The sequence below is a fragment of the Rosa chinensis genome, chromosome 7, assembly GCF_002994745.2.
Source record: "Rosa chinensis cultivar Old Blush chromosome 7, RchiOBHm-V2, whole genome shotgun sequence".
NCBI lineage: Eukaryota > Viridiplantae > Streptophyta > Magnoliopsida > Rosales > Rosaceae > Rosa > Rosa chinensis.
In genome coordinates, this window is record NC_037094.1 from 29,294,553 (window position 1) to 29,310,736 (window position 16,184).

At 38.9% G+C, this 16,184-nt stretch overlaps 2 protein-coding genes across 2 annotated transcripts; one reads left to right on the forward strand and one right to left on the reverse strand.

Annotated features, from left to right (window-relative positions):
* The first annotated feature begins 2,162 nt into the window (after window positions 1–2,162).
* LOC112177752 (UDP-glucuronic acid decarboxylase 1-like) lies at window positions 2,163–2,606 on the forward strand. The gene has a single exon (XM_024316013.1). It carries the CDS (start codon window positions 2,163–2,165, stop codon window positions 2,604–2,606), a length of 444 nt encoding a protein of 147 aa, XP_024171781.1.
* A 4,681-nt stretch (window positions 2,607–7,287) lies between these two features.
* Window positions 7,288–7,797, reverse strand: LOC112177753 (agamous-like MADS-box protein AGL62). Its single transcript, XM_024316014.1, has one exon. The coding sequence runs from the start codon at window positions 7,795–7,797 to the stop codon at window positions 7,288–7,290; it is 510 nt and encodes a 169-aa protein (XP_024171782.1).
* Window positions 7,798–16,184: the final 8,387 nt, after the last annotated feature.

Here is a 16,184-nt window from a genome sequence, read left to right on the forward strand (position 1 = left end):
TTTTCAAACACTTATCTATGTGTTTTCTTGTATATGGATTCTATTGCTACTACAAAACCTGCGATATAGAAGATTTGATCATATCTGTGTGTTTTCGCCTTGCTCACTTTCCATTCATCGTTTTCTATTGATTTGTTTGTGTTCTTGGCCTTCTGTTTCTTTTTCTGGAATTTTTTTTTGGTTATTTTTGGGAATGGGATGGATCGGGTTGTGATTTGTTAGGTTTCTTGTGCATTTCTTTGGTTGTTTGGGATGTGATCTGTGAATTTAGCTCAAGTAGGGATTTCTAGGGACCGATCTAGGTCTGGGATTGTTGATATCTTGGAATTTTAGGTTTGTGAATCAGATCTATGGAAGTTTTGCATGTTTTGTTTCATTTTGCGTGTTTGTGATTTTGTTGAAAACTTGAAATTTGATATTGTGGATATGATGCAGATTCTAGTGTAACAAATGTTGGTGAGCTAGCCGAAGAGACTATATGATGGGTGAAAGGAGTTGCTTGTTGAAGACTTGAAGTTGCTGCATTTTTATTTGCTTAAATCAAAGACTTTTATTTGCTATTGGTGATAGACTTTTATTAGGACTGAAACTGATGGTGATGAACTTTTATTGGTATGTAACTAAGTAATGCTAAACTAACTGGCTTTATTAGCTTGCTGCCTTGCTACACTTTTAGTCTTCACAGTTTTGGATGTTTGATTTCTGTTTGAAAGTTTAGGTGTTGAAACAAAGGCTTAAAATTGGGCCTTAACCCAAAAAAAAAAGTCCTACAAAAGCAGGTAAACTGAAATATTAAAGAATTGGGCCTAAAAAATGGGACAAAAACTCTAAAACGGCCCAACCTGAAACCAAACCGGGCAGACCCGATTTTTCGGCCAAACCGATGATTCGGCCCAGTACTTTGTAAATCTGGTTTCGGTTTCAAGAAGCCCAAAACCGATAATTTCGGGTCGGGTCGGTTTGGGCCTCAAACCGACCCACCCCGACATATGAGGTCCAAACCGACCCGCCCTGACATATGCCCAACCCTACCTCTCCCTATAAAAGTCCAAAGCAACAAAAGTTACAAAATAAAATAAACAAAGGGTAAAAGAGTAAATAAGGCAGGATAAAACATAGAAGCAGTTGTTCTCCCACGTTATCAAAATACTGAACTCCCTCTTCTAGAGTCTAGACCGTGCAGAAACCAGTTATTGGTAAGCAGAAGGTGGTCTCCTCAAGGAGAAGTTCGCCAACAGAAAAAGGTATGGTTTTCTTCCATCAAATTGTTGACTTTGATGAGGGTTTCAACTTTTCTTTCCTTCTTCGTGTTGTTCTCGAAGATGGGGTTCTTGGTAAATAAAAAACATCTTGCAGAGGGAGAAGAGATGGAAGACTAAATCGGTTAGGTACCTAATCATGTTATCTCTACGTTTGGTAAGATTCCTGTCGAAATTTTCTTTTGGTTCAATTGCTTGTTATACACAATTTTTGGGATTGTTGTTTTCCTAGCCTGTTTGTTTAAATTTACAAAATTTATGCAGATGTTAAAGGGAAGCAGATGGGCATGCTTAGTATGAAAGAGAAGAATTCGTTTTTAACACATAAGGTAATCACCTATCATAAAATATCTTGGATTAAATTTAGTTTACCCCCCTGAGGTTTGGGGGTATTTTCATGTTAGTCTCTGTCCTCTCAATTTAATCAGTTTACCCCTCGAACTCTTCAATTTTCCTCAACCGTGTCCAATGTCTCATTTTCCGTCCAATTTGGACGTTAAGTCTGACAAAGAAGCCCACTTTGGGGGCTAAAATTGTCATTTCATGCAAAAAAAAAAAAAAAAAAACCACCATGACTATATTCTATCCTCCCTCTCTTCGCCCTCCTCCTCCTCCTCCTCTTCCTTCTTCTTCTTCTTCCCCATTAACCCTTAATCAACACTTACACAATAAGGCCAGTTTCCAACTTTAGATCTAAAACTCATTCTAAAGAACCAAATCAAGTCACCAACAAAGACCCATTCTAAAGAACCAAATCCATTCACCAACAAACCAAATCAAGCTTCACTCTGTTACCATCATCCACCACCAAGCCTAATCCATCTCCATCTCTGTGACGAACAAGCAGAACAAGAAGATGAGGCTAAGTGCAGAAGCATGAAACAGCTACACAAGCAATCGAGCATGAATCACAGGAGGGACGAAGAGATCCCATCCTCCCTAGCCTCCTCCTACTCCACCAAAGCCTTTAAGCAACCCAAATCTCTCCCCAGATCCATCAACTACATCTTCAAAGAGCAACACCTCCTCTTCATCCTCGTTGGCTCCACCTTCTTCATCCTCCAGCCCACTCTCTCCTGCCTCTCCCTTCCAAGCCCAAACCCTGCATCCCTAGATCTTTCTCCTCCGTTCACAACCGAATCAACACCGCCTCCTTCTCCATCGACCTCCCCCACAACGCCGGTAAGGTCCCCGCCAGCCTCAGCAAACGCAGGCTCAGGATCGTCATCATCGGTGGCGCCAGCTTCATTGGGTTTCACCTCGTCGATAAGTTACTCTCTAGAGAACGATGTGATTGTCATCGACAATTTGTTCACCAAGAGGAAGGAGAATGTGGTGCACCATTGAGAAGAGGTGGAGGAGTAGGTGGTAGTGTAATTAGAGAGTAGCCCATGAAGGCTGAGGTGAGTTAGATTCTGGGTTCAAGTTTGCATATTTGGGATTTGGGGATATGAGATACAGAGAGTTTGAGACTCTGAGCTAGCCACAAAGAGAAGATGGTGGGTAGGTATGGGTTCATGGAGGCTAGGAGAAAAATTGGATTTGAGGGAGGCTGTGATTTTGGTAGCCGGAGATCGAAGAAGAAGAAGATTGGGTCGAAGAAGAAGAAGAAGAAGAAGGAGGGTGGCGAGAAAGAGGATAGAATATGGTCGTGGTGCTTTTTTTTTTTTTTTTTTTTTTGCATGAAATGACAATTTTAGCCCCCAAAGTGGGCTTCTTCGTCAGACTTAACGTCCAAATTGGACGGAAAATGAGACATTGGACACGGTTGAGGAAAATTGAAGAGTTCGAGGGGTAAACTGATTAAATTGAGAGGACAGGGACTAACATGAAAATACCCCCAAACCTCAGGGGGGGTAAACTGAATTTAATCCAAATATCTTTATGGATAGAAGCTTCAGTTTTGGGGTTTGGATATATTTTGGTTCCAGGTCGGGAGATAGTAATATAATGTTTTCGTTTTATGTTTTTCCTTCCGTCTATTTACAATTTCCAAAGGTGCATGAGCTTTTGGTTATAGCTTGCGATTTCATCCCTCCTTATGAACTCTCCTTTTTCTGTTTTTTTTTTCCTGTCGCCAAGTGGGAACAAGACATATTATGATTTCAGGAAACCAGGTGATTCAATCTACTAATCCAATCGTTTTCATATGTTTTGCTTTTGTCTTTATTTTTTTGTTGCCGTTTAGGCCTCTGTATATTTGTTAAGGTCTTTTTGGTGAGATTCTGCTTTATCACTTTAATAATTTTGGTTATTGGTTTCGCTACTTTGGTCATCTTAATTATTGAATAATTTTGATTCCGGGTCTAACGATTGATTCATTGTCATCTATATACAATACTAATAATGGACTTGCTGACTAAGTGTGTATTCGATGTGTTCTTGGTCATTTACTTATGGGTAATTCATGCTCGAGGGATTGATTTATAATTTTTGTAGGTGTTAATAATCTCTTTGTTCTAAATGATTGAACATGAATACTGACAGGGATCAAAGTTTTTGCCAAACGCTGAAAAATCTAAGGTGTTTTCATTGCTTGGAACTATTGTCATATTTTGATTCGATGCAACCCAAAAGTCTAGAGAATTGTAGCTTTGTGGTTTGATGCTTTGTTTTGTTAATTTTAATTTATGGTTGATCGAGATGCGTAAAAAATATTGATAGAGAACAATTAATGGAAGATTACTTATCTCTTTGTGCTTGCTTTGGGCGATTTTTTTTCTCTCAAATAAAAAAAGAAGCCTTGTTGGTGAATATATTGGAGTTTAATTAGAAAAGCGTCCTGTTTTATGTTTTATAATGGAGGAATATCATTCTTGAGTCTAAGCTGTTGTCCAAACATGTTGTTACTAAGAGTAATATTCTTGCAGACTAGAAAGGCTTACCATGATCTAGCAATTTCCACCATATGGTTTTTCATCTGTTGATCATTAGTATGGTTGTTGATTGTACCATCTCACATTTGAGGTTTTCCACCTATTGTTCAGGTAACAATAGGTAAACCCCTCGAGTTTTCATGTTAGTCAATATTTCTGTTTTTCTTATTCAAATCTCTACATTTGGATACTACTGTCCTATTTGCTTACATTCTTGGTTCAGATTTCATTGTGTTTCCAACTATAATTATTGGCAAGATTCTATCAGTTTTCATGTTATGATGTTTCACTGAGTTGGATGTTAGAGAATCCAAACAAATAGGATCGAGAAGAAGATATAAAACCAAAGACATAGATACAGTTTTGTTGTACTATTTCCAATTAATTTATGCTCACGTAAATTTGACTTTTTTTTTTCCTCTTTGATTTCCTTTTCCACGTCCTTCAACCATGTCTCATGCATCTTCAGCTCCTTATCTTCTCTTTAGTTTTCGCTTATTCTCAGTTCCTTTTCCTTTCTGATAATTTCATTTCATACAATGGTCTAATTTTTCATATACCTGCTGACTTGAAAACTCGACATTTATTTTAGAAAATAGAGAATCGATAGTGACCGGCTGATAAAGCGGTATTTCAAGTGGTCCGGAACTAGAGTTTAAATTATATATTTGGGTTTAATGTCATGATCAGTGTTTTGGAGCAGGTTGTGTGAATGAAGGCTTCGTTGTAGGGTTGTGGGGTAGAAATAATGAGCCAAAGGAAATATTGAGGAGACCACTAAACAAAAGAAGCCAAAGCTATCTGAGCTAGCTAGAGCCGAAGCTGGTGAAATGTACTGAAATTATGTTGCAAGTCTACCTTTCATTTTTTTTTTCATGTTTTTGCGTAATTGCGTACGTTGTATAATGCTTTTGGTAGTCGAAAATGTTCACCTGGTCAGTTGCTGACCAAGAAAATAATGCTCAATCACCGTTGGATGTAAATCCAATGGCGGAGAGAATTATTTTTAAGTTGAGGTGTTTTGTTTTTCACCCTTGGATGTAAATCTAAGGGTTATTGAGCATAAATTATTTGGTCAGCAACTGACCAAGTGAACACCACTATTTGGTAGTATTGATATTATTGAAAAACACCTGGCCAATAGTATCATACGGTGTATCTTTTTTCTTCTTTTTCTCGCTCAATTGCTTCATATCGATATTTATGTATCTCACATGTATTGTTACATTTTTTTTTTTTCAAATTGAACTCTTCTAAAAAAGTTATATCTATTTCAATACGTGATCAGTCAAGAAAATAAAGATATTCAACTGTATAAAAGGATTTACAGGAAAAAAAAAGAAAAAAAAAAATAATCGCCAAACAACAAGTGAATCCGGAAATTCAATTTTTGTTGCAATGTAAACCATTAACCATTGTGTGATAGGGTCTTTCTAAATGTACCCATCAAATTTCTATATAGACCCAGCAAATCAATTTTGTATGAAAATAAATTCATATCCTCATACGAAATGACCATAATAGTTATGGTAAATAAAAATAACAATAAAAGAAATCAAAAAGTTTACGACTCTTTTTTGTATTTGTACCTAGCAAGTAATGAAATAATGCTCGTACTAGAGGATGGGGATCTGATATGAAGGGAACAAATGCCACGAGTGTTTGTGTGACTATGTTAATTTAAAAAAAAAGGACTTTAGTGTGAAAAGAGAGATGTGAAATCTGGGATGAGCCGACTAAATAGTGTCAGGCATGAAGCAATTTTTCCAGATCAACCAAATTAACAACCTTTTGTAAGCTTCTCAACCAACCAAAAAGAAAATACAACAGAAACGGAAAAAAAAAAAAAACACATCTGATCCAATCATATTTCTTAAGGTACCAAACAGGTCTGCATTTAGGCTAATTCGATATGTATAAGATCTATTTCTAAACATATCTTTTTCAGCTGGTTTTATCATCTTTTCTTCAGAAAATGTTGAGCACCTTTAAAGTCCTAGCTATAGTTTGGTGCCCATATATGTTATCGATCAGTTTCGTAATGTAAACTGAATCCCTCATTCCCTATTGCTGTAAAATTGAAATCGATTTTCAAGTTCTCAATAAGAGTTTATTACTTTTTCAAGTGCAAATGCAATGCTAAATAATGCAAACAAACCCTCAAGTCTATACATTGCCACGGCTCAATTATAATAATCAATATAAAGAACTCAAGCCATCCACTTGATTCAAGCATATGAGTTAAAGCATCCAAACAAATAAAATAAGCTTCTCGTATCAAACTGATCAACTCTCTTATAAGCAAATTGAGCGTGAGATTTTGCTGGGTGTGAGTTAAAAATAAGGGTATTGTTGGAAAAGTTGCTGGATGTAATTACAAATTCTATTTTTTTACTGAAGGTAAAAAATTTGCTGGGTACGCTAAACCCATAATGATAATGTTAAATCGGATACAAACATTCCGCACACGCGTATGCATGTGCAAGAAAGCTAGTACTATACTAACAACGATTCGTAAGCTTGCAAGTTTTAATTAAAATTTCATAACAACAATCACATCAACCATTTTTTGATGAGATAATGAATGCGATAATGGTGTGTACGATGTAATTTAACTTATAAACAATTTTGATCAACTATATTTCGCACAACTTAATTATTATTATTCCGCAGCATTGGGCGGGCAGTAATAAAGAGAGATGGAGAGCTTGAATATAATCATCGTCTAAAGTGTTCGAGATTGAGGGTCGAGTACGTACTCATTCTCCTAGTATTCTTCAAATTCATATACCTCCTAGGTATTTAAGGTCAGCTGGCCTATGAGAAATTATCCGACCAACAACAATTAGGAATACTAACGAGGATGTGAACTCAATTGAACAACAAAAATCGAAGTACGTGAATTCATGAGAGACACAAAAAAACTATTGCAATATCAAATACATGGCTTGCTTGTAATTGCATCATCAAATCTATATGACAGTGTAAATCCAATTAACACAAGAAAAGCATCAAAAACCCAAAATATCTGGCTTCAAAAAAAAAAAAATTGCAAAAAAGATCGAGGAATAAATTTGATCATTGATATAAAACAAAACTGCAAAACCTACAAGGGGCATACTGCCCCCTATTTTAGGGTTACATGTCATAACTTATATCCCACCCATATAGTCCTTAACGTATGATTCTCTCCTGTTCCTATCATTCAACACCCAAACCGCATTGTTTCTCAATTCCTGTAGGCTATGACTGAACATCTCACGTTGTTCTGGATCAATAGGCTCCTCCTCATCCCACCAAAACTTGTGGCTCTTCTCATGGATAGGCTCATCCTCATCAACATCATCGGTACTACCCTCTTCCTTCTCTTGCCCGCCTTCTAAATCTTCATCATCATCTTCATGACTCACACACTCATGATTTTCATGAAGTGTACATGAAGTCTCATCACCACAATACCGAGCTATGATGGAATCAACATAAGGGTGACCAAAGTTGTAGAACTTGCCACCCGGTGAAACGGTAAGAATGGCGATCTCAGCACCGCACATATGACAAAGCTCGGCAGCTTTTCGGAACAAACCCTTTCGTCGCTTCGAAAAGGTGGCCTTTAGGTAGGCTTTGTTGTTGATTTTCTTGATTTCAATCTTTCTTCGTCCCATGATTTATACCATATGGATATAAGCTTACGCTTCTCAGCTTCTGCTTCTTTTTCACCTTGTGGACTGAAACAAGTTTGTGTGAATACCAAATGATATTAGCGGGGGGCATTGATAGATATATATATAGAATCAGAGACCATGAATTGTAGGTTTCCTTATTATATGTGTTGGCTTAGGAAACACGTACCGAAAGTGTCATGCAAGTCAATTGGAGCTATAATGGGATAGATACAAAAGTGATTGTGTCATAATTGGAAACTAACTATAGTAGAAATTATTTATGACAAAAAAAGAAAGAAAGCTATATAGTAGAAATCTTTCGGCCTTAATTCTTGTTACAATCAAGGAAACGCAATCCAGAATATATTCTTAGATCTTCGAAACTTTGAGTTAGAGAACAAGAATCAGCAGCGACTAGCTAGTTTGGGTAAGTAATTTAAAATTTCGATACTAAAATTATCAGGTATATATTGAGTCAATGTGAATTAGATAAATATTCTCACCGGTGAATCATTGCTTGTCATATTTATGGCAAGTGTTAAGAATTTAGGTTTGATGCTTTAAGGTGTATAATTGCTATAGTGTAGGTTTATGGTTTAGCTCTCAAATTTTGACTGAAATTTGGAAACTAAATCGCTGAAAAATTAGTGCAAGAGATACACTATATGACGTTTCGAGCTATTTTTCAAGACATCATCCTTTTGTCCTAGGCATAAATGGCACCCGTCCTTGGACCAAATTGGAGTAACTCTAAAGTACCATATATTTCTGTTTGTCTGGTGCATCCAATTACCGGCCACTTTTGCAATAATTTAGCTCTACGATATTCCGGACCCTATTTGAATACGTTACCGGACATGCAGGTTATTTGAGTTGGAACGGTTTAAGGCCTCCCGAATACGGGTGGCACAGGGTGGTGTCTAATATGGGCTGGCCCAATGTAAAAATCTCTAGAAATCTTTCACCACAGAAAATCGAGAATATCTGAATCTTAAATCATTCTACATAAGCCTTGATACGTATTGTATTTGGATTGGATTTGTGCAGACTTTTTAAAAAGTCTACTGACTCTTTAAAAAATGGGTTTTTGTCAATTTACCCCATTTCTAGAGATTTTTTTCCCACTTACCCCCTTAAGTTTTTTTAATTCTCTCTTACCCAAAACACTATAAAGAGGTATTCCCTAATACTCCATTAAGATTTTTTTATTTTTTTTAATACCATTTTACCCTCACCTTTGTTACTGAGAGAGAGAGAGAGAGACCATAGGGGACTTAGCCAGAGCCCGGTCACCGGCCACCGGAAACTTTCGCCGGAATCCAGCCAAATTGGCCACCGCCCACCGGACTTTTATGAAAACCTCACCGGAAAAGTTTGTTGCCCCCAATAGAACTTTCGGTCACCCGAATGAGAACTAATGTTCCTAAATTTAGACAAACAAAATTTTGATTAAAAAAAAAAAAAAAAGGATATTACATCAATTCAAAACGTCTATTACTCCCCAATAGACGTCTATTGCACGTCTGTTGGGGGGCAATAGACGTCTATTGCCCCCAATTAAAACAATTTTTTTTCTTTGTTCTTTGATTATAGGCCTTCTGCCCCATGTTATCTATTAAAAAAAAACCGTTGTCCAAAAAAAAAAAAGGACCGAAGCGGTCGATCTCAGACGGAAAAAAATTTGCAGAGGGATCCAATCTTCAAGAGCTATGTCTTCGTCTCCGGCAAAGAATCAACGGAAGGTACAGATCCGGAGCTTTCTAGAGGAGAGTTCGAGTTCCAGCTGGAAGATTCGGTCGCCATGCTTCCGCCGATGAGCTCTAAACGCAGCAAAGCTGAGATCGTCTTTTGATCCAATCCGGGTCTGGGCACAGTGAAGGTCCGGGGGTGGTGGGCTTCTGATTTCGGAGCCGACATGGGGCAGAGAGAGAGAGAGAGAGAGAGAGAGAGAGAGAGAGAGAGAGAGAGAGAGAGAGAGAGAGAGAGAGAGAGAGAGAGGTCAGCGGCATGATGTAATATATTAATTAAATTGAGGGTAAAATTGTCATTTCAATTTAAATTGGGTTAGTGGGAACAAAAATCTGTTGCTGGGGTAAGTGGGATAAGTTTGGCCAATTTTGGTGCTTTCGGTCAAGGACCCTTAAAAAATTGATAGACTATTATTGATTTCTTAAAACCATTGATTTTAACAACAGACTTTTTATTCATTCTTGAAAATCTATATACTACTTAAAGAAAACTGAATTGGGAGAGAATTAAGTCGTACTTTCTTTGATAATAGGGGCCTCTTTATATAGAGGATTACAAGACATAGAATCAGAGTTGTACAAGGAAAGATAATCGTATAATTAATCTGATATCTATGAATATCTCCGAGAATATCTCTAATTCAAAACCCTATTATAACTAGGTGAAGTAACCTAGAGTTTGGGCCAGACACATGTTCCGGATTTACTTGAACACTCTCCCTTGTGTTGCCCAAACGTGGTGCTTCTCTTGTTGCCTCATTAAAAACCTTGCCGAGTAACAAAAACTCACTGAGACAAAAATAACCTCGGTCGAAGGGGAAAAAAGGCACAACACACCCTTCACGTTTTGAGACCATACATGTAGACATCTCCCTTTAATGACTATGGTCATGGGAGTTCAGATAACTTCCGCAAACGATGCTACCAACATATTTCTCGAAAGAGGAATTTAGGCAATGACTTAGTGAGCAAGCCTGCACACTGTCTTCAGATTGAACCTAGTTCACTTTGATCTTGAAGAGAGTCTGTTGTTACTGATTATGCTTGGTGTTGTCACTTTTGAAGTAGCTTTGCTTCATTTGTTCAAAACAAGCAGCATTGTCCTAAATGCTTGTAGGCTCATCTGTGGTAGACTTCAAACCACAATTGTTCGAACAAGCGTAATTATGGATCCAATCCATATATATTCACGAAGCACTTCGTGAAGAGCAATGATCTCTACATTGTTCGAAGATATAGTGACTTTGGTCTATTCTGTAGACCTCCAAGATATCATTGTCTTTACCCATGGTGGACACTTAACCAATTTGGGAATGACCTTTGTGTGGGTCAGAGAGATACCCAACATCACAAAACCTTCCAAATCACATGTTGTTTTGGGATGGGGATAGAGAACGTAGGCCAGTGTTGACGGCGTTCCTGGTGTGTGATGGTTCCGAATCCATCATCTCTCTTTAGGGATAGAAAAAGCCCATATCAATCGTACATTGGGTTGGCGCAGAGCTATACCTTAGCTAACAAGTTCACTGCAAATGAGATGTCTGGTCTTGTGCATTTGGGTAAGTACAATAATGCGCCTATTGTACTTAAGTAAGGCACTTCTGCCTCTAGCACATCTTTCATCATCCTTCGGATGAAGAGGGTCTTTTTCAGGATCAAGACTATGGACGATCCTTGAAGGCTTGACCTCGTCAAAATGCCTAAGCATCTATCAACATGGTGCTCAAGTTCCAAACCGAGGCATAATTGTGTTCTCCCAAAATCCTTCATCTCAAACTTGGATTTCGAGTGTTTAGCGGTTTCTTTGAATTCTTTAAGGGCTTCCAATGAAGATCATGTCCAACATAAACTGCGATAGAATCCGAAACTTGTTATGGAAACTCATGGCCATATCTCTTCCCAATCAAGTAGTCACTTTAGTGAGTGTTTCAATCTTATTGTAAACGAGCTCCGTGATCTAGAGCCACTTGACTTGGGTATGAAGTTCACCCTGAACCTTCATATATATATTTCATATCTAGATCCCCATAGAGATACGTAGTGACCACATTTGTAAGCTGCCTGTTTAGTTATTCAGAAACTACCAAACTGACAGGGTAGTGGAGTGTAATGACATCCATTACGATAGAATATGTCTCATCGTAGTCGATTCCAGGGCATTCTGTGAGAAGCCTTGTGCCATAAGGCGAGATTACTATCTCTTTTTCTCATCATGCTTTCTAACGAAGACCCATTAGTGAACATGTTTTATGTCAAGAGGTGTTGGCATTACTGGCTCAAAAACCTTCATCTTCGTTAGAGAATCCAACTTAACCTAGATCGCATATTTTCATTTAGGCCAAATCTCTCTACATTGGCATTTATTCATCAACGGAGCATGGTTCGATATCATCTGACTCAACAAACTCATGTGCAACAAAATGCAGAACTACATCATCAATTATGATGAAGTTTCTATCCCACGTCTCATATACACTAGTGTAATTTTCGTAGAGCTCTATATTCTCAGGATAGGTTTTGACATTGAGACGTCCCCCAACGATAACCATAATTCAGAAGATACTCATGAGATGGATTTTGAGACTTGATGATAAAAGGATTGGGTTGTGCTAAAGTATCCTTCGAACCCATGGCCTCCCATGCATCCTTGTTGGGGCCATGGCCTATAATGCCAGAGTGTCACTCTCTTTGGCATTGGCACCATGCCTACCTCCATGTAGGGTGGCGCTACATCCTCTCGTAGGGACATCCTTCCTTGCAGGCATATTTGCAGCAGATGTATGATCTCGTCACTTTAACAACGATCGAGATTAGACATAGTGAGGACAGGCCATGACCATTCTTGTCGTTCCTGCTAAACATTCGTGTTCTTATCTCCCCCTAACGATGGGAAGACTGTCTCATCAAAGTGACATCCGCAAATCTAGCGGTAAGGAGATCGCCTAACAAGGGCATTAAGTGGCGGATGATTGCTGGAATCTCAAATTCAACGCAGTTACCTATTTATCTGTAAGGACCCATCATAAAGCGTTGTGGTGGCGCAATTGGCACATAAATGACACACTCAAATATGCGTAAGTACGATACTTGTACCCAGCCACTAGCTATAATGCAGAGGTAGATTGAGTGGCAGTGAGTCGTAGACGAATTAGCATATCTGCATGCGATATTACATTACCCCAAGCGGATATAAGGAGATTGTTGCGCATTACCAATGTCCTGACTACTATCGTAGTCATTTCCGCGAGACCATTTGGGTGTGTATATGGGAACATGATGTCCAACATCAGTCCCATTGCAATAAACATCGAAATTTCGATGTAAACTCTCTAGTATAGTCAAATCTAATTGACTGAATAAGATGATTCGGGGAGTGAACCCGTTGTTATATGTGCTAGAGTGTAGTATAAGCAGCATTTACAGGTGGACAACAACGTGTTTGCGTGTCAACCAACATCATGAGATATTTAAACGTCCGCAGGTTGGTTGAATCAATCCACATAATCCCCCATGGATTCTATGTAAGAACATAATGAGTATTTTCATATCATTTGCATAGGACGGTCTCAGTCCTAATTTCCCTAAGGAACAAGCTTTGTAAACGAGCAAGAGGCTTTAGAAGCAACCAGTGAGGATTGTGGTTGGGCCTGAAAGTCTGAAACGCTATTTGAAGCAAAGTTGGTGATTGCAGCATCACCTAGGGCGCCATCACCATGATGGACGCCATCCATTGTGTCATGGATAGGGACTGTGCCAGCCCTAGGCTGGTGGTGGACGGCGGCGGTGCCAGAGGCAGCGGCGGCGGTCACACTTAGTCCAGGAATCAACTTTTGATTCATGCTTCGTTTCGCTCTAGAGAAAGGATGTTCATGTGAAATCTTTAGTAGACGGATCATCATATCATGACTAAGATGACCTATCATGTCGTGACAAAGCCAATATGTGTCTAAATCTAAGAGATCTTCTCTCATAACTTTATTGGATTTAATAGCTCGAATAGTGACATAGAGTCCACTAGAGAGACACATAAACTTCTCTAAGATGCGCCTTGGTTCGCAATCGTTAGAGGCCTTGCAAAGGAACTCATTTCCGTTCTCTACATGCGTTTTCGTATGGAATCCGTTGGCTATTCATAGGTGCTATTTTCCCTAGGAGCATAGAGAGTTTCTGTGACAGTAATCAAGGTGCCATTTGGCAAGGGGAACTTGGGCTATTCCATGTCCTTGAATTAATATTGATGGCTCAGCTATCGTAGTCACAAAGTAATATGCTTAGAATCAAAATGGAGTCATAATGAAAAGAACTCGAAATTTTATTCATAAGCCAACGGAGCACATCATTATCTCTTAACCATTAGGAGAATCTAATCCAAATGTTAGCTAATCCAAAACAAAGGTAGTCGTTGGACTTCTTTCGGTAACTCTAAAATAAATATGACCAGATGAGTAGAGAGATGTCGGTGGAGCAAAGCTCACTTAAGTACCACTTATCTTAAAACCTTGCTAGACATCATACTCATATTGGATGAGCCTATGTGAAGAAAAACTAAACCAATGGCATCTACTACAATGTATATGACAATTGCCTATTACATCTCTTGGAAAAATAAAGACTTAAACAGAATTGGCTATCTATTGATCCCAACCAGATTTGTAGTCTTCAACCCTTCACTCTAGATCATTTTCTTGATATTCTTGTTCCACATAGTGAGCTTCTTTTGCTTCAGAATATGCTTTGTGGGCGGTGACAATTTCTTCACGAGCTCAACAAACGTGTTCCTAATGACTCGATATTCCACATCGAGAACATACATCTCTTTGCTCAGACTCCATTGATTGAGGCACTTTGATAGTGTCATTTAGATGGCTCTTAGTGTTGGTGGTGCCACCAACATGGCCAGAGGCGTTGCCTCCCTCTCTCTTTCCATGTTTACCTCTTCGGTTCCATGTTCGCCTATTTTGGCGGTTACCTTCCCAAGTAAAGCAATTATGTGGACCAGAACATCCAGAAGTATCCCTAAGATTAGGGCTTCGCTCTTGGCACCCTCTCTTAGGGGCGGGACTATAATTGGATTCCAGAATATGTTCTGTTTCCATGGATCTTGAATTATAGTACATCATAAGGATGTTGTCATGCTTTTCAGTGACATTTATAGCTCCAATAAGCTCATGAAACCTTGTGATCCGTCTTGCAGGAACATAGATTCGATAGTTCATAGCAACCATCAATGCAGAGACGGGGAAGGTAGAGAGAGTCTTCTCAATCAACATCACATCTGTGATCACTTTACCACAGAATTCCATTAAAGATTTAATACGAAGTGTTTCCGAGTTGTAGTCAAGAACTGACTTGAAATCACATAAGTGGAGGTTATGCCATCTTGCTTCTAGATCAGGAAGCAGGGGGTCACGAACGTTGCCAAATCTTTTTTTGAGTGAGACCCACAGCCTTCTGGGGTCTTCTTCATTCATACACTCGTATTGGAGCGAATCATCTATATGACGAGTCATTAGGATGATGACTTTCGCCTTATTTGCCTCTAAGGCTGCTCTTTTTGCTTCCAAAGCTTGAGCTTGCTTAACAATAAGCACGTCCTGGCTAGGCTCGAGAATCGTATCCAGGATTCCATCGGCATGAGATACTAGCGGACATCACGAACCCACCTTTGATATCTAGAGCCAGTTGTTCCCAATTAAGCAAAGTCCAATTTGTTCAGGTTACTCATCCTGAAAAAGAACAAGAAATTAGGGTTAGTTTCGGAGTGAAAAATGCTACCACGAAAACATATAAAATTTCTGAGCGTAGTTGCTCCCAAGAAATTATGAATTTCTGAGCGTAATCGCTTCCAAGAAATTAGAAATTTCTGAGCATAATCGCTTCCAACAAATTCAATTCCAAAAGGTATTGGATTAGATCGAAACAATGACGTAAGTGGTTGATCATAAATTCTCTACAAACTCTAAGTTTGGATATCTCAACAAGCTCTAAGCTTGGAGTGAGCACGAACCCCCATAGTTTGGCTTAATTAGGTCTCCCCTATGATGAAGAAAGGGGGGTAGAAAAAGGGAGTTTGCAAGTCCCCGAGAAAAAGAAGAGAAATTGAATAAAAACTATAAAAAAAAGGGGAACTTTTAGTAAAAAAATATCTTGAAATAGGTCACGGGGAAATTTTTCCGGAAAAAGTCGCCGGAAAAGTGGCCAGCGGTGACCTATCGCCGGAGATGATGACATGGCAGAATTTGCTGACTGGCTGCTAACGTGGCGTTGGGTGTAGGTCTGGCTACAATGGGCCGGGTCTAGTCTTCTATGGGCCGCCTTCCTTTTTTCTGTAATTGGGCTTCTGATCTTCTGAGCCTCATCAGCGGGCTGCAAACTTTTTCTAGGCTTCCTTCCTTTTTTTTTCCTCTCTTTTCTTCTCTCTGCCAGTTCAAGGTATAGCAACAGTCAGGTGATCGGTTCCTGGGAAAATTTTTATGCTTCCTGGATTATGGGATTGAGATGCTACTGTTGATAAAATTTGGTAGCAATTGGAGGTCCGGAAGTTGGTGAACCAGTGAAATATTATCTGCGGATGGTTTGGAGATTCCGGTGGTCGGTTCGGTAAGTTTTTGGCCGGTTTTGGTGGTTCTGCCGCCGGTT